This window comes from Epinephelus moara, chromosome 13, assembly GCF_006386435.1.
Source record: "Epinephelus moara isolate mb chromosome 13, YSFRI_EMoa_1.0, whole genome shotgun sequence".
Taxonomy (NCBI): Eukaryota; Metazoa; Chordata; class Actinopteri; order Perciformes; family Serranidae; genus Epinephelus; species Epinephelus moara.
In genome coordinates this window covers 22,085,997-22,108,697 of record NC_065518.1, presented here as the reverse complement: position 1 = coordinate 22,108,697, position 22,701 = coordinate 22,085,997, and the positions used below count along the sequence as shown (strand labels likewise).

At 43.5% G+C, this 22,701-nt stretch overlaps 1 protein-coding gene across 5 annotated transcripts in view; it reads right to left on the bottom strand.

Annotated features, from left to right (window-relative positions):
* Positions 1-22,701, bottom strand: part of rhbdl1 (rhomboid, veinlet-like 1 (Drosophila)) — a 66,353-nt gene that overhangs the window by 40,123 nt on the left and 3,529 nt on the right. For 2 of the 5 annotated variants that reach the window (XM_050060366.1, XM_050060370.1), the window contains one exon: positions 1,672-1,830. In XM_050060366.1, the coding sequence (XP_049916323.1) occupies positions 1,672-1,830 (159 nt within the window). Of the gene's footprint in view, positions 1-1,671; positions 1,831-9,687; positions 9,877-9,897; positions 10,380-22,701 lie in introns of those variants that run through there. The other 3 variants (XM_050060367.1, XM_050060368.1, XM_050060369.1) reach the window with 3 other exon arrangements.

Here is a 22,701-nt window from a genome sequence, read left to right as displayed (position 1 = left end):
AGCAGCAGCCTGGAGCTCATCCCAACCTGCAGAGTTCACGCATCACATGCTGCGCGGCGGGAGGCCAGATTCACATCAACATTTCGAATATCCTCTAAATTAGTCAGCAAATCTGTACTGGCAGTGCTCATGTGTATGAATGAGAGTCTGTCTGCGTTTGAGACACTGTGTGTATATCAGGGAGAGGGGAGTAGCGAGACAGACAGAGAGGAAGTGGGTGGCTGCATTAATTAATAATAAAATGCTTGAAAGCGTTTGTATATATGCAAATCGTATGCAGGCACACAACGGCGTGGATATGGCCTGTGTGCGTTCACGTGTGTGTATCAGACAAATCTATAAAATCAGACCTGGGGGTCGATAACTGTGTGAGGCTGGGCGTTCTCAAATTACCTCAGATTACTGCCTGCTACTACCAATGCTGGGCTAATCGAAGGCAATTTGCATTTGGCTGATGGGCAATTTTAAAAGTGTCTCCCCGATGCTTTCGTAGGCGAGGCAGGTTTTTTTTTTACATCTAACATATGCTCAGGAGTGTAGAATGAAAGAGAAGGAAATGAGATCTGAGGGTTCAAGGAGGCAGGTTCAAAAAAGGGGGGGATAATATTACACTGGCTTGAAGAAGGGAGGGTTGAAGATGAGAATGCACCAAAATGAGATGGATCAAAAAAAAGAAAATAATAACACTTCAAAAATGGCAGAGAAAGATGGCTGTACACTTCCAAGAAAGTAAAAAGAGAGGCTGCACTGTGGGAGCAGCTCCTCTACACTGATTTCTCTGTAGTGGCATGGACTTCAGAAATGGGACCTGCTCCAAATTGAGTGGCCTCATGTGGCCTTCATTACAAGCCATGGGTGGCACAACACAAGAAAAGAGATAAAAAAGACAGAGACGGATAAACACAGAGAGGACAAAGCAAGAGAGGAGGAAATGAACTTAAGCAAATAAAAGTATGCCAGGAATTGCATTGCGCTAAATTAATCTTGGCGCTTACACCTTGTGCCCATGATCAGAAGGCAGGTGCTCATTTATGTGCTCGGAGAATAAGCCTTTCACATATAACCACTCTACATGAATTTCTAATGGGAGCACAGTTGTAAACACAGATAAGTGAAGAGACGGGGAATGAAGAAAAAGGAGAGGCAGAGAATAAGGAGCGGGGCTGATTCAAAGCAGAGGCAAAGGACAAAAACTGCAGCTGTAATTAAGAGGATGTAGTAGTACATAGACTGTTCTCACATCAGTTCATAAAACATTCTTGCGCAGTATCCATTTTGATGCTGTTACAGTATTTAATATATTAACTGTGTGGGTTATGATAAATAAAATGTCGTGGCTTTAATACCGTGTCTCTGTCAGCTTGTTGTGGGTGTTTTCTAGTACATTTCTGCGTACGGCTTGTGAGGTTAAGTGCCTGGATTTACCGACACATTAACTGGAAAGATTGATCCTCCTTTTGCAGGACGACGACCTGAATGGTTGAGTCAATTTTCGCCACTGCAGAGCTTGCCGGCTCTGTCTGAATCAATTCTGTAACCTTTCTGAAATCCAACAAAAGCGGGTGCATGTGTGGAAATTTGCGTCTGTGCTGTGGGGCATGGAATGCCTCCAGCGACTCCCTCTGTGTTACTATCTGTCTCTGCGTATGTGCGATCTGGTTTCCCACTCACCAGCTCGATGAGCTCCTGGTAACACACCTGTCCCTCTTCATTGCTCTGGACCAGGGCTAACAGCATGTCCAGTTTGGACGGGTCCAGCTGCAGTTCATGGTGCTCCACCAAGCTGGTGAAGTTCTCCACAGCGATGAAACCGGTGTTGTCTGGGTCCAGCTAGAAAAAAACAGATTACTCGGATAAAAACATTGCTGATAACACATGTATTGAAGATGTTATTTCTGGTATGCATCATGATTTTTTTCTTAATAATAAGCAGCACAGCAGAGATGAAGTGTCAGTGTGCCCTTAGGGAGAATGCCTCAGTAATAGACAACTGAGATGTATACACACAGACACAACAGATACTCATAAAGACAAATGAGAGCTACACGGCTGAAGCCATACGCTCTGACGGTGACACCAGTATTAATTAAACTGCGTTGCCTGTATGATGCCTTTGAAAGAACAAGACCTGCCTACAGAAAAAGCCCCATTCAACCTCATTATAGGAGCAGGTCTGTCAAAGCAAACAGCAGGATGGTTGTTGTTGTTGCGAGAGAAGACATGTCATTCTAATACGCAGTGACCTGCAGTTTCCCTGAGAGAAAAATCCCTCAGCATTAAATGAGGCTGACTTTTCAGTCTTTGTTTCTGAGTGGATGCTTCGTTTGACTGTGCGAGTCCGACCTTGGTCACATTTGCAGCTTGCAGTCACTGTGGGTTTTTTTTAATCACCACTCACTCACTGAGACCCACAGCCCCATGGGTTATTACTGCTGATGTCTGTATGCCAGAGCTGCTCCTCGTAATTGATTTAAGCGGGAGAGTGTCATAAAAATGGCTGAGTGTAGTCGTCTAAAATAGCGCCCGCTTAAAAAAGGCTTGTAAAGTATAGGGTGTGTATCTACACTTGGTTTATGTAATGTGGGTTTGTTTTTTTTTGGCGGCAGCCTCACCTACTTATTACTTGATTTTCTTCCCTCACCTTCTCTTTTTAAATGCGTTCAATTGCTCTGCAATGGAGCGTTAATTTCTCATGCCAGCTCTCCTTAGTACATCTGATTGTGTTTGTGAAAATGTGCCTGAGGACAAACTGGAGCAGTACAAAGAGACCACATGGGAAGAGCCCTTGCTGCTTCTCATTTTACTGTTTCCTGAATGCTAACACAGCCTCATTAGGTTTCAGATAGTAAACCAACAGCCTCTTGTTGCCCCAGGGAGGAGTGAGCTTTCAGATGTTGCGTCAGTGTGGAGTCAGTCGTGCTGGATCATCGTTGCCCATGTCATGAGTCCAGAAGATGAATCCTGTCTAGGCCGCCTTAGTCCGGACCTGGCCTGCTCTGACATGGTTAGACAAAGGCGATTCATCGGTTGCATGAGGAGAGCGGCATTAAACCACGCTGCGCCGTGTCAGTCCCTACTGCGGGAGGCTCAGAGCTTAAAGCTCTACTGCTCAACTGAGGAGCCGAGGATCAATCCAGGAATCCATTGGTGTTTGTGTGTCTATCTCCTTCTGAACATGTTTACTGTATGTGCTCTGCTTCCCCCTGCACTGTTTCCAGGGTGTTTTTAGTCATTTAGCTGAACACAAGCATCCCTTTTAATCCAATTAATCTGTTTTTTTACTCCCCTGAAAACTTATGTATTCATTCACCTGGGAGAGCACAGTGGAGACACGAACTAATGGGTTGGTTTGATGATGCTTGACTCGGAATGAGTGTTTTCCCACTGCTGGTTGATGTAGTGAAGGGATTTTGTTAGCTGTAATACTTTAACAATACTCTAAATACACCAGCATGACTCAAGAGCATAAAAAAAACATTTGTAACCAATATTAATCAAGTTTCTGTACACACACAGACATTGTTGTCTCTAGGGCATTTACTGATTACACTCTTCACGTCATGTGCATTGTTTAAAGCAGCAGTGTGTAAGATTCAGGAGGATTCAGTGGCATCTAGCTGTGAGGATTGCAGATCGCAACCAGCTGAAACTTCTCATGGTTAGGATTCCTTCAATGATTGCTGTTCAGGGGGGTTTAAGCAGGGGCCAAATTATACACAGAGGTCTGTTTCTCTTTAAAACAAACGGACCATGAGATTAAAACTGGTAAAAACACTGAAAAAAGCAATTTCATGTTAGAAATTAGTGTTTCTCCACTGTTCAGCATGTAGGAGACAGGCGGCTAGCTAAAAATGCTAATGTTAGCTCACCTGCTTTCTATGATAACTGAAGATCCAGATGTTTAAGAGGTTTTCAATGGGAGGCAAGTTATCCGCGGAGGTCTCTTCCTCTCAAAAACAAATGGACCCAGTGATTTAAACCAGTAAAAACACTGAATAAAGCAGTTTCTCGTTAAGGGCTTATTTCCAATTCTACTCATCGCAGAAGACTGACCACATTTACGAAAATGTGAATTGTCTTGTCTGGTTTGTCTGATCCGGGCTACTGTAGAAACATGGCAGACCTGCTCCCTTTGTAGAAATAAATGCCTCAATCTAAGGTAACAAAATGTCTTATTTGCAGGTGATTATACGCTTAAAAAATAAATATATATACATACTTCATTTCTGCCAATATATCCTCCTAAATCCTACACACTGGAGCTTTAAGTGAGTTCTGTTTACACATGAAGGGCAAAATCCATGCAATACTTCACAGTCTCCCCCATGGTCAATGTCTCTCACACATTGTCTCAACGCTCAGCTCCTGACAGCCAGCAGTGTCAAGGCAGCTGCAACGCACATAAAAGCAAATTTGTGAACAAAAATGAACCGAGATGGGGAAGAAAACGGGCCCAGGTCTATTTTTAGATAATCCCCTTAACTGTGTGTTCCACGGACGTTTGTTAAAACACGGCCCCGTTCTCCCCTTGAGGCTCGCTGAGCAAAAATGGTGCAGATACGGCCAGCATTTGTGATGTGTTGGGCACCGGGATGACATGTGGGGAATACGGGCGGGGGAAGAGAAAGTACAGAATAAAAGACAGCAGAGAGGGTAGAGGTGGAAAGTGGGAAAGAGATTAGGGTGCTTGGTCGGTAGATGAAATGAAAGAAATGAAAAATGATGAAGTTAAAGGAACGGGTAGATGGAGGAGAAGGTGCGAGAAGACGGACGAGAAGAACAGAGGCAGCATGAAATGAAACAAGGACGCACAGAGAATAAAAACGCCTCGCTGCTGTCTGTTATTCCGTGCGTCTGCCTAACCCAGCAGTCTGGCTCTTCTTCTCTTTCCTATAAGAGGGCTGTGACACACTCCAGTGCTCTGCATCCACTTGCCACAGAGGGGAGATAGATCAGATTCTAATGTGCTCCTGGCTCAGCCCAGGCTGACAGGGGGAACAGAGAGCCACACTGGGGACGTCTGATTACTGTCAGCCTCCATATGTCAGCACATCACTACACATACAGCGGCAGCACAGACACAGAGGCACACTGTATATGGTTGTGCACATTTACGCAAACCAAGTGTTGACGCTGAGCTGTCACACTGCACAGATCCTATTCCCTTCGCAGTCTGACCTTATTCAGAAAGAACGTTACACAGGGGAGACTGTCTGCCGAGGATACAAGGAGGTGGAGGATTGGTTCTTGTAGCCAATTAGGGTTATCAATTAGATGAGGTACGCTGAGATGAATGAGTGTTGGCAAGAAGAGCGTTTTTTTTTTCTGGGGCAAGCTGGTGACGCGCATGAACAAGGGGGGAGAGAAGGAGAGAAGAAAGGGTTGGAAGAAGGAGGGAAAAGCGCTGAGAGGGAAGCAGTTATTGAAGCGATCCAACACTGGTGAGGGCGACACTTTGACAAGCTGCATGCGTTGCCATGGTTACCAGTCGCCTGTGTGTCATCCCTTTCTTGCATTTCCCCCTTTTTTTTCCCCCCCCGACATATTGGCGTTCGAAAAGGCACAAAAGGGGGGGGGGGGAGAAAGGGATGATGAAAGGAGGGAAGGGTGCAGAGTTGAAGGAAAAACAGAATAAAGATGGATAGAAAGAGAGCGATGAGACAAGAATGAGGTGGTAATAAGACGAAGGAAGGGTTCAGATGCAAAGGGAGGCGGGGTGGGAGATTATGGATGCGAGGTGGAGGAGGTGCTGGCTCAAGAGCAAGTGGGAGGAGATGGACAAGACTAGGGATGAAAATGTATACACGAGCACGAGGAGGAGGAGGAGGGGGGCGAAGACGAGTGGAATGCTGACTGCAGGGGAATGATCTCGGTGTTAACCCCCGAGACCTCTATTACCTCCACCGCAGCGACTCCAACTGACCCCAGCCCGAGACTGACTTATCAGTCTGTTCCACAGGGGCTCAACAGTGAACCCTTCAGCCCGGGTGCGAACCACAAAACACAGTCCTATCGTCCTACATGCAAGACTGACACACAACCAGGCTCTCTGTATGTAGCACATGCAGAGTTGCAGCTAATATTGCTGTCACATCATGTGAGGCAGAATTTAGAGAAAGATTCCCATGGTTACACCTTGCATGCATTCACCTTACTTAGCACCCAACTCAAGATATCTTACTTTGAACCATTTTATGAGACTCTTCCTGCGTTCCTTTTATTTAAACTGTAAGAGAATTTTGTTGGTATATACAGGCGCAAATATCACATGTTATGTTAACGCCTTTTTTTTTAAACAATCAGAAAGATAGAAAATCAAATTGGAAAAACAGAAACGAAACAGCCATGGTTACAGGTGTCCACTATCAAAGAAGGGCGTATACATATCCAGCTTCTTAAAATCCTTTTACCAATTAGTTAACAGGCATTTTTCACTGTGTCAGAAATGATCAACTTCTTCCATTTAGCGTTCACATTTTCTCAAAATGAGTGTAATTTATGGCATTCACCCCAAAGAATTGTGTGTGTGGTTTGCCTCTCTACTCCTACATATCCACCAACACGGTTGTTTTGAACCAGAATGTTTTGTCTTATTTTAGGTGTGAGTTCTTCTTGCTTCTCTGGTAAAGGTAATTAATCTGAACAAATATAGCTCAGTGAAAAAACCCCCAATGCAGACTGAGAAGGTGTAAGCTGAGCACCAACTTAGCACACCTACCCTTTTTATAATACATTATCCGATGTCTAAGGAGCTTGAAAGGTTTATTCTAGTTGTTAAATCAAGAGTATCTCGGCTACTCTTTGGAAGATGGCGATTACAGCCTCCACAAGGCGGGAATGCAGCACCAGCACTGGTATGGTTCCCACTGACTAACCCTGTGGCACCGAGCCAATACTACAGACTACTTTGGTCTCTGAACAAGACTGTCAAGCTCGAACAGGGCTGTGTATCTGCGGAGGGCAGTGGCATTTACAGGGCAGAGCATTTTTGCATGACATCAGATAAAACCCTTTTGATTTGTCTCTGCTGCCCTCAGGACTCACTGGTGTTCACCAACAACTGGGCCACTGACTCTGTAATTATCACAATGCCCGTTCTGCCCTGCTGTTGCCATCATTATGCTCAAATTTTACCACTGTGGCACTGAAATGTGACGGCCGTAAAGATCTGAACCACTTTCTCCTCAAGTGGAGACTACTGTAGAGATTTTTTCTTGATGCAAACAATCATCTAACTACATTTCCTGGCGTTTAAACACAGTGCAAACAGCCACAGGCATTCTCAAATACAGCTCAATGCAAATTAGCATCAAAGACTGATGAAAGGGGACAGTGTATAAGAGTCTTATTCTCTCTACTTGACATAAATGTGTCAGAATAGCATTCACAACCCCAAGTCCTTATGGGAGAGATATAAATAAGCCTGATAAGAACTGAATGACACATGGGGAGATATTCACCATCTAATGATAGCGTGCTTTAGTGGCTGAGTGCTGCCGACCATCAAGTTGCCTTATCAGTGGCACTGCAATAGAGAGACTATCAGAGAAACTGCGTCTGTGTGTGTGTGCATGCTCTGATCATGAGCATATGTGTGAGCCTGCATAGGCCAGAAATAGCCGGAGTCAGCATTGCAACCTCCTGCAGACAAAGACTAATAAAAAACTCACTCATGTTTGCCACTGTTGCTTTCTCCTTCTCTCTCCCTGCAGCATTTTCGTGTGGTTTCTGTGTGACACGGCTGCAATATCCCCTCCTTTTAAAACCTGCAGTGCTCATGCAAACTAAGCATGCCCAGTTTTCTTTTGAGACGACACATCCTGATGTAGGAATTCTCCAGGAAACCCCCAATAGCATTGAAGTTTAGCGCCTTAAGCATCTGATGTGTGTTTAACATCTAGACACTGCAAAACTAAGCAGAGACAGGCAGAGTAATCCTTTCTCTTTACAAATGGCTACACCAAAGATGCCCTGAAGCAAAGCACTTGACCTCCAGGTGCTCTTGTGGATTTGCTTAGAGGCTTGCGGGACACTTTGGTCGTTGTGGGGAGCCTCCAGTGAATGTGACTATTTCAATCTGGATGCCAGAGCTGCGAAAAAATGAGGCATTTTCCTGGATAAAGATGAGCAAAAAGTGCCCAATATTTAGACAGGCAGCAGGCTCTGTTAAAAACAAGCTCGCCTGTTCAGAGTCCAAAAGCTGTTGGCAGATTTCACTTCATTCTAGTTTAATTAGAGAGACCTTTTCCAAATCAAAGGCCGCTGCACGGAGTCCCAAAGGTGGAAAAACCCTGTCGTCAGCCAGTGTGAGTGATTTGGTCTAGACTTGAGCTTAATAGGACCGCAGTCTGCTCTGTGGCCTTGCAAACTGTCTATATGATCACACTGGCGCAAGCAGAGTAAACCTCACAATCAATACGACAGCCAGCCGTTTACAGTGTGGGAGCGTTGGCTTCATCTCCAGCCCAAGGACCTGCTACATCGAAAAATGGATATTGACACAGATGAGTCAGCCTCTTTGATACCGCATTAAAATGTGTCTATGAAGGAATATGTGTTGTTGAGGTATTACTAAGTAGCTGTTATCACTGAAGTGCTTATACAGTACGTGACTCACCAGTGTGGCCACAGAGCATCTTCTCACTCAACCCACACGGGCTTCCTCCACTTGTTATAAAAACACACACACACATTCATAAAAATGCAGCCGTGCACAATATCATAGACACACACAGACTTCTCCCCAAGGCTCCTAAGCGTGCTGATCAATGTGTTGCTGATGGGCCACTTGCGACCCCTAAACCCTGCAGCAGATAATTGATTCCTCCCTCTTGGATGGAATGATTGCCCAATCTGTCTGTCAATCAGCCAAAACCCTGGTTCATCATCAAGAACACGAGACACGTTATACAGCTTAGACATGCAAAACATAAACTAGAGCCGGAGATACCCACACACACACACACACAATCACATATGTCCTTAGGAAGCACTAGCCAAATATAGACATTGCTTTCTGCCTTCGAATCCATATTGGCTTGTTAATTCTGGAGATGGTAGACCACACCAACTCAAACGTGAATCTGGTTGGACAGAAAAACAGCAGTTTGGGCAGAGGATTCCAGGAAACCAGATGTCAAGAGAAACATTTTTCACTGGCCTAAATATGGCAGCTGACACTGTGTTTTTAACAGCAGGGATAAAAAAGAAGAAAGAAAAGTTTAAAGCCAAATAACAGCTTCTATTCTGGAAGAAAACCCTGACCTGGACTTCACAGGAGCTGCCTCCTTGCTCGACCCTTGGAAATGATAACGCTGAATAATCTTACAATCTTATGTTCTTGTGACCCTGAGATGGTAAGATTGGGGATGTGGTAAACACAGAAAAAAGAAAAAGGATGAGCACAAGGAAAAGCATGCACAGGTACAGACACACAGATCCATGCACATGCAGCATGATTGCTGCAAACGCTAATGCAGCATCTGTAATCGACCATTATCTTGTGATTTTTGCGTCATTCCTCATGTGCAGAATGCTCCAATTGATCCATCTATACATCCATTCATACAGCATATCCATCCCTCTATTTGCACACACACACCCCTTCCTCCCTCCCTCCTTCCCATAAACCATGACATGATGCCTCCAACCCCCCCCCCCCCCCCCTGCTGTGGCTCATGATCTGACCTCACATTCTCTGGGCCCACATGGCTCCATGATGCTTGCGTCCGTCGTGTTGTCTCACGCTCTCATTTTGCCCGTGCAAACAGCCCCTGCTATCAATCCTAACATCAGCTCTCACCCCCAGCCTCCACGTCTCAATCCCTGGATAGACGGCGAGGTGGCCAGGAGCCCGTAACCATAGAAACCTCTGCCGCTGCCTGCTCACTCGCTTACCTGCTCTTGTATGAGCTGAAACAGGGAGCTTCTATCCATATACTGGCCAGGGAGGTGAGAGGAGCCGCCGAGGACAAGGGCATAGGGAGGAGCAAGAGAGGAGTGGTGGTGGTGGTGCTGGTAAGGATGGGATAAGGTGGAGGGGGATTTGGTTGAGGTAGCAGCTGGTGCCTAAATTGTAGCGTCAGGCCCCTTTCGTTGCTGCTGCGTCCCCCCCTTGATGATGGAGAAAGCCCAGTGAGCTCTGTCCCTGGTTGTCTTTGCTGGTGGAGTCAGGACCGGTGCTGTGTGGCTCCGTGTTGGTGCTGAGTGTGCGGACGGTGGTGCAAATGGGCCGTGACTCTGCTCTGTGCCAGTGCAGCGTGGCGCGGCGGTAAACCCAGCTTCAGCAGACGACAGGCAGGCAGGCACGCAGGCAAGGCAGATCCAGCAGCTCTCATTCACTCTCTCCTCCTCCTCCTCCTCGCTCTCCTCTATCCCATTGCACTGACTGCTACCTCTCTCTCTCTCCCCTCTCCTCATACACACACTGCGCCGCCTGCATACCAATGAGGCAGGGGAGGGAGGTGGCCTCTCTCTTCCAATTGGAGATGGGGAAGGAGTGGCCATGGGATGCGGCTCCTCTCCTCACTACAAGTAAGGCGTCTCAGGGAGGGAGCAGGGGATGGGCTCCACTGCGGCTTTGCGCTTACTACTGGCACAGACACCCCCCACACACATGTCTGGTCTGTTACTGACAGGCATACACACACAAACCCACACACTGTAAACAAGCTACTAATACACGGGCATATGGTGAAATCCAAACCATGTGATGATTGTGTTCATTTTAGGGCTACAGAAGACAAAGAAGATGAATGGCATTGGATACAATATGAAACTACTCACAGTATCAAAACGCACTGATAGCCCCCAGAGAAAACTGTAGACTGCTCTGCAACCCTTTACATCTCTGTGCTAATTATAAGCACTGGCACATTAGCACATTGTATGCACTGCTGCACAATCAAGCAAACTCCCACCCCCAACACACATGCACTAACATAAAATTGAATTAGACTGTTTGGATGGCTCACTGATCCTCCAATGAGCTCAAATGAACACCACGACGGCAATAACACAAGACCACAATGCTCAATACAATACTTCATTATAAGTAATTCCGGAACAAAGGCTCTTTTTATGTTAATCTGATGCATAATACAGAGACCGGCATGCAGGGAGCAGAGCAATAAGGTCAGAACATACATAATGATGAAAAGGAACTTGTTACTGCTCATGTGGGCGGCCAGCAGTGGCTGTGTAGATTTTATTGAAATCCCCTCCAAAAGATGTTTTCTTTCTGCACAGAACCGCAGTGACCCCTCCTCCTCAGGACAAAGGCGATGAGGGGGGGGAAGCGGCGAGGGGGACGTAAATCTTAACTCATAAAAAAATGTGAAAGGGCCTTAAATGCACCGGAGCTGTTTGTAGCTGGAGAAGTCATCTGGGTTGTGACCTGATGGCGACTTCAGCTTACATTGTGGTTGAAGCAGAGGGTGTTTCTCGTCCTCTGCGCTGTGAGATTTACCGCCAACAGTGTAACTCAGCCTCTGGCTTGGTGACAAACAGTGCCTCTGTCTGTTTAAGTACCACGATTGCACCAGATGTTTGAACGTTCATTTTCTTACAGGCTGAAAGGCTTATAAATCCTTCTTAATGTGAGAAACATTTTTAAAATATCTGGACCTACTCATTACAGCAATGTGTCTTGTGCTTTATTGGCTCAGACCGAAGCTGCTGACTATATGAAGCCACGAGTAACTGCTGTATTTGTCCTAATGGATTGTGCCAAGGCCACACTGAACATGGCAGAGCTCCCAGACTTTCCCTTTGTCACCTTCCACTATGTCCATCTGACACACTTTTGTTTAAACAAAACCTTAATAATGAGCGCCCAAGTCTATAGCAACGTCAGGATTCCCTTCTCTGCGCGAAAGCACTGTAGTCACTCCACAGGGTTCTTTGTTCAACTACTAATCAATGTTCGGAATTAATTTGTCTCCAATACTCTGTAGTTGTGAGCTTGAATAAGACAAATCTAATTATAAGGTCACTGCTGGAGGATTTGCAAACTGCCATAAGTGAGACAGATTGAAAGAGCAGCCAAAATGAAACTGGATTCAACTGTTGCCTTGGTAACCTCAAAGTACTCCCATCAAACAATGATAGACAAGTATCATGAACTAAAAAAAAAAAATCAGTGCAGTAAGAAAATAAAGCAGAAAATCCTCTCAAAGGAATACTTCATCCACAAAATAACCCCTGTGTTACCTTGAATTCATCAAGAAAACTTTTCTCATATGTCTTCACAGGGTACAAAGAACTGAACATTTTTTGATGAATTGAAGTGAAAGGGGGCTGCGTTTAACAACTGCAAAACTATATCAAAGCATCTCTTTACAAACTCTCAGATTACTCGTGCACAAACACAAGCATTTTCACCAAAACCTTGCTATTCAAATCATCCGCCCGTAGCGCGCATGGGCAAATGTGTGCGTTTGAACTCACAGCAAATTTACGTGCATTCTCATTACTTCCCAAACACATGCATTTGGTAAAAATCCATATGTTTGGGAAGTGCTGAGCATATGTAAATGAGACTTGAGCACTTTTTACACAGAAACCCTGTGACTGGGCCTCTTCATTTTGCCGGCTTTTCTTTTTTAAACAGAACCAAACAATGGCGGCATAATGCCACCCCAGGGTGTAATTTCACATAGCATGCCAGCTACCGGAAGCCCGACAGGCATGACAGGCGTGACATGTAACACAACAGCGTCAGCCTCTAGTGCGACCTATAACATATGCATCGGGCAGCGGTTTCGAAACAATAACCATGACATAACATGCCAAAAGCAATCTTTAACTGTCCCTATTATATGGCGGTTAACCCTGTCCTCTGCTCAAAGGGTAAAGAGCTCCTGGACCTCATTGTCTTCTCAATATGCAGGCATATTTGGTTGCTGTTCTTCTTCTTTTCCTTAGCTGCTAACTGCTGCTAGTGGCCTTTTGAATCTCCCAGTGATGGGTCGCACACATAACACGTCGTCAAAACACCTTGTAGTTACTACCTTCGCTGCCAGCTTAAAAGCCAGACACCTCTGTCGCCCTCATTCTGCAACTGTACCCTTTATACAGAACAGTGAGGCAGAATAATGGTGTGACCTTCCTGCCTTGAACAGGCAGCATAAAAGGGGCTGTGTGGATTATGCTGCATGAGTTGTGTGAGAGTTTGCAAGTTTGTAAAACGCAACCCCATTTACTCCAGTTCATTAATAATTTTCTCAGTTTTTGGATTCTTTGTTCACTGTGAATGCTTGTGAGAAAAACTCTTTATGATCTAATGTAACATGGGGTGAGTAATTGATATAAAAATGATCATTTTGTGGGTGAGGTATTCCTTTTAAGAAGAAACACCCAGGCTCTACCATATGTTAGAAAACTGAGGGTAAATTTATTATGACAGCATATGCGCTGCATGAATAACATCAGCACAACACAGCCTTGGCTCCATTATAAAGAAAGCCAATATACATGCAGCACTATTCAATCACACACCAGCAAAAGAAAATGGGTGTCGATGGAACAAAAATGGCACTACAGACGCAGGTACACAACATTCCCAAATATATGAACAAGATGCCAACTGGGCTCACAGCCCCACCACGGGTCACGCCAGTATCCAGTATCATTGTTTCCATTAAACTGCCACCAAGTGACATTATCCAGATGACTGACAGAGCGAGATAAGCCTCCAGTGAAATACGGTCTCTGCTGCCCGAAGCATCCCCAACTGAATAGTCTCCCTTGAGCCTGACTAAACCCTTCATGTTCTATTCACCCCTGGTGGATGGATGCAGACGGCAGGACGAACCCAGGCAGCCTGCTCCTCTTTAACAAGGCCTGAGAGCAGCAGACAAAACACTCTGGTCTAGCCTCTGTGCGAGAGCGAGGAGAGAATAACAAGGTCTTTCAGGGAGGCAGAAAGGCGCATTAATTAGACCGCCAGTCTGCGCTCTTCCTCACCAGCTTAATGACCTCGAGGTCCATAAGGCAGGTGTTTATTTATTGGTGTCTGTGTGTGGATAGTTGTGTTTCTGTCAGCGAAACGGATGGTAAGGAGCTATAAATGCATGCCTTAAAGGTCCAAAATCAGTGTGTCTTCATTATACGTGGGCTTTGCCGGGGTTTTAGCATGAGGGGTGCATGTACCCTCATTTATACAGCAGTCGCCTTATGTCTACCACATACTTGTGTGTGTATGCAGACTGTAGGGATTTGTCTATGCGCACAATAAGCTCCTCCAACTTGGAGAATGTGTTGCAAACTTAATTTTACACCAGGATCAAATCACTGTTCATCATACAATTTTGTTGCACCAAAACTTTCTTTATAAGATCTGGGAGCTACATGGCTAGCTGTCAAATGTTTGTTTCACAGTAGTTCTTTAAATATACAGTATGGCAACCAGGACTTTTACATACAAATGATTGCCTGCCCTGTTACATTCAATCCTTCCCAAGAGGTTCATAGTCACAAAATGCTTAAACCTATTGCCGCCAGGGAAAGCTCTCTCTATTTTGTGTCTGTGACAACTTTTCCCATGCTGATGCACCAAAGTGATGCATTTTACAACATCCAGCCAGAGCTAAACAGGACAGGAAGGGGGAGAGACCATAGCAAAAGAGCAGCAGCTAGGAGTATGGTGGAAGCAAAAATCCTACAAAAAACCCAAGAAAAGTTTCTAGAGTGGGTGCTGCAGATGAAAAAAGAAACTTTCTTTCCTCTTCCTTCTTTCTTTCCTCTGTTCAGAGGAAGGATAAAGGTCAAAATATTTGCATGGAAGACTTGAAGAAAGTGCTCCTGGGGGTGGGGGAGACACGTTACGCTCACCTGCAGGCATACCTAATAAGCATGCGTCAACAGTGTTTGTGCAATTACTCTCACTGCCAGATGGGGAAGACAAAAGTCCTGCATTCCAGCCTTAAAATCAACATGGATTAAGTCTGGATTTATACACTCGCTAGCATTTAATCTGAATTCTCACGGATTCTTTTTAGATGCAGATACTGTGCTATTAAATGTACGCATGCCTTGGACAACAACTGAACTAATTTTAAAGCAACAAATGTACTTTACATATTATACAGAAGGCAAAGGTCTGTGTGCGTTGAATTAAAACGAGCTGAGACCATACCACTGAGAGTTGAGGAGGGCAGACATAAAGGCATTTCTGAAGAGCAGCGTTTAGGTGTTTTTTGCAATCTTGATGTTGACACTTTAGTGTTTCTTTGGCCCTTGTATAACTATGTAAAGAGTCTGTTTGATTTAAAAGCGTAAATAATCTTGTGAGCCCATATACTGCTGCAAGAAAATATGCTTTGCTTTTATGTACCTTGCAGAAGCTTATATTCAACAAACAACTCACTGCCTGACTAAGTGAATTCTCTCTGCTGGGGCCAGAGGAATATAAATTGTGCTTCAGAAAGCAATAACCAGAAATTACCTAATGAAAGCTCGATTAAACTGGTTGGCGAAATGGACCAATGGGAAACAGCCACACAGGCATCTCAGGATGTCTTTGAGTGGACATCCAAGTGAAGTGAAGAGCTGTCCTGTGTAAGCTGGGAAACACTCCAGCCATTGAGCACTCTAAAAAACATTAAGCAAGAAGAGAAAATGAATAAGTTTTAGTTTGCACAATTAAAGGAGAAGAGCTAGTCTGAAAGCTTGACAGTGGAGGGAATTAAACTTCAACCACAAGACCTGACCACAAGTTGTGAGGTCAAGGGACGATAGCGCTCACAAAGACTGCTGCTATTCTGCAAAATACAATTAACGCTCAGCGTGTTGTCATTGTGCAGGATCACAGCATTACAGCGCTGCTCTTTTGTTCTCATAGCAGACCTAATCTTTTATCAATTAAGAAGATAAGTTGTTCTGGGGAATTTCTGGAAACCTGTTGGCCCCAACCAATCATGTGAATTAAAATAGATGGCGCTTCACACCCGAGCTGCCAAACGGCGAGCAGTAGTGATTGTGCAATAGAGGGAATCACCCGCATGATGAAGAACGGCAGGAAAATGAATCAGGTCACTGAATGACATAGTTTTAGTCCAAACTGCTCCACTTAGAAGATCTCTTGGGGACATGAAACGGAGGAAGCGAGGAAGGGGAAGCAGAGAGTAAGAGGAAGGAGGTTGAAAAGGGGAGAGAATTGAGTGGAGAGAGGGAAAGTGAAAAAGAACAAGCGGTGTATTAGCATTTCTGTAAAACTGCCGTGATTTGAACTCATAGGAGAGCCGAACTTTCAGCCCCAGCTCTGCAATATTAACATCTTGCACTGGGACAGGTCTGCCTCCAAAACATCAGTCACTATTTTTGACATTATAGTGTCACAGTGCCACTTGTGTTTGAGTTGAGCACAGGCTTTCTAAGCAGCTTCTTGTGATGGGGAGGTTTGGGAGTCACAGCACTAAGGTTTGAGTTTGGAGAGACCTCTGGTGTCTAAAGCTGCAGTTGCATCCTAAAATGAGGGCAGTTTGTCGACATGCACATAAACAAACAGCAGAGTATCCAAGGATACGATGTCCCACCTGAGTTAACCTTAAATAACCAGAACTCAATACTCCCGTACTTTTACGAAGATCGTGTTTAAGATACGACACATATCAACAACATAGCTCAGCGTCTTTCCTGCCTACATTTACTGTACAGTTTCCACTTTCATCACTATCTCATATACCTGTATGACACAATTATCTATCCTGTTTGTGTAACAGCACTAATTACATTTAAGCCAAGTCTAAGATTATATGGATTGCAAATAGAACAATTAATTACTTGTATTTAAGCTGCTACTGCCCTCTGTTGGTGAAAGCAACTCAGATCAGAGGGACTTGGGGCAGAATACCTCTGCCTGCTCTTAGAAATTTGGCAAATGTGCTTACAGTTTCATCTCATTAAAGGGAAACACCACCTAAATTAAGAATTCAAATGTTATTTCCACAGCCTGGTAAAGTTCAATGAATTTTTGCAAACATAAGCTGCTCTCTTTCAATGCCAGAAACCAGACAAGCAAGTCCCAAACTCGTAATGTCAAAGGGTATCAAGTCTGGAGTTACTCTATAGACAAGAATTGGAGTCTGATTTTGTTGATCTACAGAATGTTTGTTTCCTATCTTACACCCAAATGAGCTTCATTCTATTTTAGTGTTCTCAGTCCTATAACAGAAAATGTACACATGTACTCAAAACATTCCCCTGGGTGCTCTCAGTGTCATCTAGAACATCTTTCCCAATTCATTGTCAGTGGAGCAGCTCCAGACTTCAGATCCTATGACATCAAATCTATATTTGAGTTTTAGCACTCTAATTTTTGGATTTGGGAAAGAGATGTTCATGTTTACTTATTTTCTGGACTGTCTTAGACCACAGGAATAACATTTAAAAATTAGTGTACAGGCCCTTTAATGTTCATCTGTACTAATGTTCCACTGTTATCTTGTTACCACTCTGACAGCATTTGTCCAGGTAAGTTATGCATAAAGCAGTATAGGACTAAGCATGTATGTAGTCCTGAAATAAACATAATTAACACACACAAAAAGCATTCAGTGTACTAATTTGTCATTTAACCCTGAAAATAATTATTACATAAAGATAATGTGTAATCCTGATAATACTGGTAACCTTAAATAGTAACATTAAGTATCTATGTGAGACAAATAGACAACATCAACTTATATGAATTAACAACTTAAAGGTATACTATGCAGGATTGTCGGTTTCTTTTGTAAACATGCTCGCCAGCAAAAGGGAAGGTAAAAGCCAACCCCAGATTCACTCTTACTTGGTGTTAAACCTCGCTATATTTGCATTTTTCTGTGCTGTCTCTTGGATGCTGCTTACAGTCTGGCACTTGGTCACTATCTTTTTACAAAGCCCAAACCTCACCTGATCACCGTGGGGGTACACAGCCATGAACGTTCCAAACACAGAAAACGATAAGACAACAAGAAACAACAGGCAGAGGGTCGAGTTTCCGCAGATAAATACACCGCCAGACGTTTCTAAAGGGTTATAAGTGTGGATTGAGATGAATTGCTTACTGTAAAAGTCTATATGTTGTTTTTCATATTTGTTATCTTTGATATCCAGTAACTTCATGCGGTCAAAACAACAACTTGGACCGATTAATGAGGGTAACCCCACGTAAATAGGAGCTCACTGATGACAGCACACTAATACACAACACAAATAATATAGTTTTACAGTACAGGCTACATTAATAACACTTAAACAAAGAATGTTTGCCTGCTTGGCTTCTTACTTTAGTCAGCTACACACTATACGAAAGGAGGAAAAAAAATACAGATGGCTTCCTCATTAAAGTATAAAGAGAGCACAAGAGCCATAAAATCTATTTCAATCATTGTTTTAAGTGTACAGTTTTGCCAAAGTCACAGAAGACCAAGTGGAAGAAAGAAAAGTTTGTTCATGAAATAGTCATTCTCATTGTGTGCAAAAGACTAAAGACAGTTTATGGTTTAATTTTAAAACATAATATATGGCTCTGGTTTAGTGGCAGCCTGTTGAAGCAGCTTATGTTACTCATGTACTCCACCTAAGTCTTCATGTATTAAAGGGGAGAGGGTTAAAGTCAGGATTGGGGCTAAATGCAGCATTCTTGAACATTAATGTATCAGTGGCTAATCAGATGTGTTATCTTGTGGTCAGTAAGTTACATGTGTAACAGTTAGGTTAAAACTTGGAAAGAGAGCATCAGAGTTGTGGTTTTATAACTTTGCATTTTAGTTTAATCATTAATACAACTGTAATAACTGACTGGTTATCTTTCAGTGGAGCACCTCTGTTTAAAAAAAAAAAACACCCTTTCAAATGTTTGACAAAAATGCTGTGTCATCTTGTAGCACGAGAGACAATGACACAACACAATAGCTGTTAGAATCATCTCTGCTGGTTTGACTGACAGCTCACAGGTGCTCTGAAAGACTGCGTCCACTGACGAGCCTGTCATGTGAGAAACGGTTTGACAGCTGACATTGCGGAAATAGTTACCTGCGCTATATAATGAGATGGGGGGGCGAGGGGGTGGGGGTGGGTGTTGGGGGGCGGGTAAGACATTCACAAAGAGCGCCTTGGTGTGGGCCAAACTGACGGGCCTCCATTGGCTCAGTTGTGCAGCAGTCAGCACAGCACTTGGCCACTGACACCTGCTCACACATCCAAGTGTTGTCACAACTGTCGAAGCCCCGTGCACACACAAACACTACCTCTACAGAGCACACTCACACCCCAGCTGGCCCCAGGACAAGTGTATTAAAACCGCAAGTGTGTCAATGCCTTGTTCTCACTTTCAGTCATCTTGACATGGCACGCTGTTGGTTTAGAGCAGGTCTAATTAACAAGAAATAAACAGTTTTATCTGAGGCAGCTTAATGGGCAGCTGAACTAAACGATGTCCATCATGGCACTTTGGAACTGTACACAGGAATATATTTATTATATATGCAAGTAGGGAAGATGCAGCTGATCAAAGAAGACTTTTTTTTTCTTTTTTCTTTCAGTTTCTTGTGTTGATAAACTACCACAAACTGTACTTGTATACATGTTTCTGAATTTTTTGTCTGAGTTCTATTCAAAGCAGTCCGCTAGAGTTACACCCTGTCACATGCAAATGATGACAGCCCATTTGGTGTACTGCATGCAAAGTATGTTTTAAAAACACTTGCTAACTGTGATTAACAGCTGAAGTTCATTTATGATAAACCAGTAGTTTTTTTTTGCTTTAACTTATCATTATCAAGGAAATGTTGATACACAATGTACAGAAAAATTACGCATTGGACTGGTTCCCTGTAAGCTTTACTTTCACTATGCGATTCTGTCTACAACCGGGTACAATCTGCCGGAAAAATGAAGGCTTGATTTGCAGTGACTATCTCCAGTATAGCAAATGGCAAACAGTGGAACAACCAAAGTAACTGTGGAAACTGTGGTAGTTGCTAGGCTCTGAGGGAAGCGGAAAGCAATCCAGTTGTCTTTGCAACAGCAGCGCCAACAATAATACCACCTGGAAATGCTAAGAGAAGTTAAAAAGTCATCTGTTTCCTCCTCATTAATACGGTGATTTTGTATCAGAAGGTAGATTCCTTTTTTTAAATTACCGAGTGACATCTATTAGTAAAGTAAATTAGTAAAGCTGGCAAGTTTACAGCACACAACTAAATTACATAGCAACACAGCAAATGGGCGTGAAGAATCTACATCCTGGAAACCACAACGTTGCTCACAATCCCAAACGTCAGCCTAAATATGAGATTTGATGTATGTGTAACTGTAGTTAGAGCGTTTTATTAACTAGCTGAGTGACTGATACTTGTTCTAAATACACAATCAGTTCATCAAAGAGCTATAAACTTTTTACTGTATACAAATGTACTGTATGTGTAGGAGTAAAATACATACAATAACAAATCTGATGAGCAAACATACTTTTGTATCTAGTGTATCTATTCTACAATTCATATTAATGTTGAAGACTTTGGGCTGGTGCCTTTTTTTGTTTCAAAGGTGCTCTTGACCTAATCTTGGTTTTAGGGTGCAGGATGGTCTCTAGGTTACAAAATGTTTACAATGTAAAATATGCAGACCTACACTGCTTGAAAAAAAGGTTTGTGAGATGTGATTATAAGAGTGTAGAAACCCTGAGGATTCATATCAGAAAAAGAAGAATAATTGAATCTAAAAGCCGTCTCCAGACTTTGTATTCTTGCCACCAGAGTGAATAAAAAGAAGACCTGATTTAATTTCACCTTATCTGACTTTTAAGCCAGGGTAAACAAAGAGACAGCCTTCGAATCAAGGCAACTCAGAAAGAATGCTTTTAGCTGCGTACAGTGTGATCATGGGCTAGATAGTTTTGGACATTTTTTCGACAACTGATCCTGCAGCCCTGATACGGAACACGTCGAGGCCTTTGGTAGTAAAATGGTGGGTGATGTTACCCAGAATGCTGTGGGGCTAGAGGCAGGACGAGACTTGAGAGGGGTTTTAGGCAGCTAAAATTACAAACTGGCATCAGATAAATTTAGATTTGCAACACTTAAACACTCCTGACAGGATGGTGTAGCCATCTTCTGTAAATACATGTGTACTATTACCTCCCACTTGACTCTCTCAAACTTGTGATGAATAAACCAGCACTGGGGTGAAGCATTACGTAAGCTGAATATAGTTGCAACTCAGACATTGGTATGACTAAATATACAACTGGGAAGCTGGGTTTCAGTGTGTTGGCAGCAGCAGTGGTTGAGTTTGTATTGACCAACTGACTAATTAATTAATCAAGCAATCTTATGAGCTCTGTCCACGCCACAAAGACACCAATCCTCAAATAAATAAATAATAAGAAAATAAAAATGGTGTTATCGTGGCATGGGCAATTCAAGACCAATCCCTGGGTAACTATTAATTATGTCCAATTATCAGTGGCTTATGAAACAAGAAGGCACTGCAAGTGGCCTATTAAAATGTGCAGGTCATTAAGTTACATCTCATTATGGTGATAATTAGTTTGCAGTAGTGCGTGGAGCAGGGCTCGGGAGGTCCAGTTAGTGTGGAGGACGTCCCTCTGTCGGCGGATAAAGGGAGTGGTCTAACCGCGGAGAGAAGTCTGCTTTCCAGCAACGCTTCCTAAACGGGGCACAAGCGGCCAAAGATAATAACACACCTCACCGGACAATCGGTGACAAAAACAACGGGCCCAATACTCTACAACCCCCATATGACCAAGACCAGCCGAAAGCTGCTCCTGCAACACATGGCCCGAATAGGAGTCGCAAACAATAGGCATGTTCATATTAACACACAGCCATCACTGCTTATTTATACTGTAACCATATAAGCACCGCTGCCTAATTACGCTCCTCCCTCCTTCACTCACTCATCCATTGGCGCCGCACAAATATCTTTATTCACCCACTCACTCCTGCTCTCCGCACCCGCTTTATTCACTCATTCATTCCTTCACCCTGCCATCTATTCACTCCCCCTCCCTCCCTCTTGTGCACTTGTGCAGTGTAGTAGCCTCCAACTCACCCTTTCATACTCCCTCCCTCTTCTGTGCCACATAAAAAAAAAATCACTCATTCACTCCTCCCTCCCTCTCTCCTCGTTTTCACTCATTCAATCCCTCCTTGCTCACTAACCCACTAACTCACCCACCCTCCCTTAAACACACACGCGCTCGCACCAAAAAACAAAAACACTCAACTCAGTGTGAGGACACAGGTGGAGACAGAGGGGCAGATATTTCCCCTCATTGGATTTAACTTCATTTTGATTATTTACACTATTTATCGTTTAAAATGTTAAAAAAAAAACACAGGTGAGATATAAATAATTTGGCATAATTATTATTATTTGAACAACAGTGGAGACTTCAATGCTCCAAAATGGATAATAAGCTGAACCACTGCACTCCACTGTAGAGGACCACCTCTCTGCCTGGTGTTGTTTTGCACTATGATGTGAATGAGGACAGAAATTTGGTTATTATCCAAAAATAGTGTCCATTAACTCCAATAAGCATGCCACAAAAAGTCGGGGGGGGGAAAGCACTACTCCAGTGGCTGTGACTTTCATATATAGGAATCAAAATGGCGTTGCAGGGAGGGACATGAGACCTGATATTAAAATATGAAATAATTCAGGAGTATTATAGTAAAGTTTGTTATT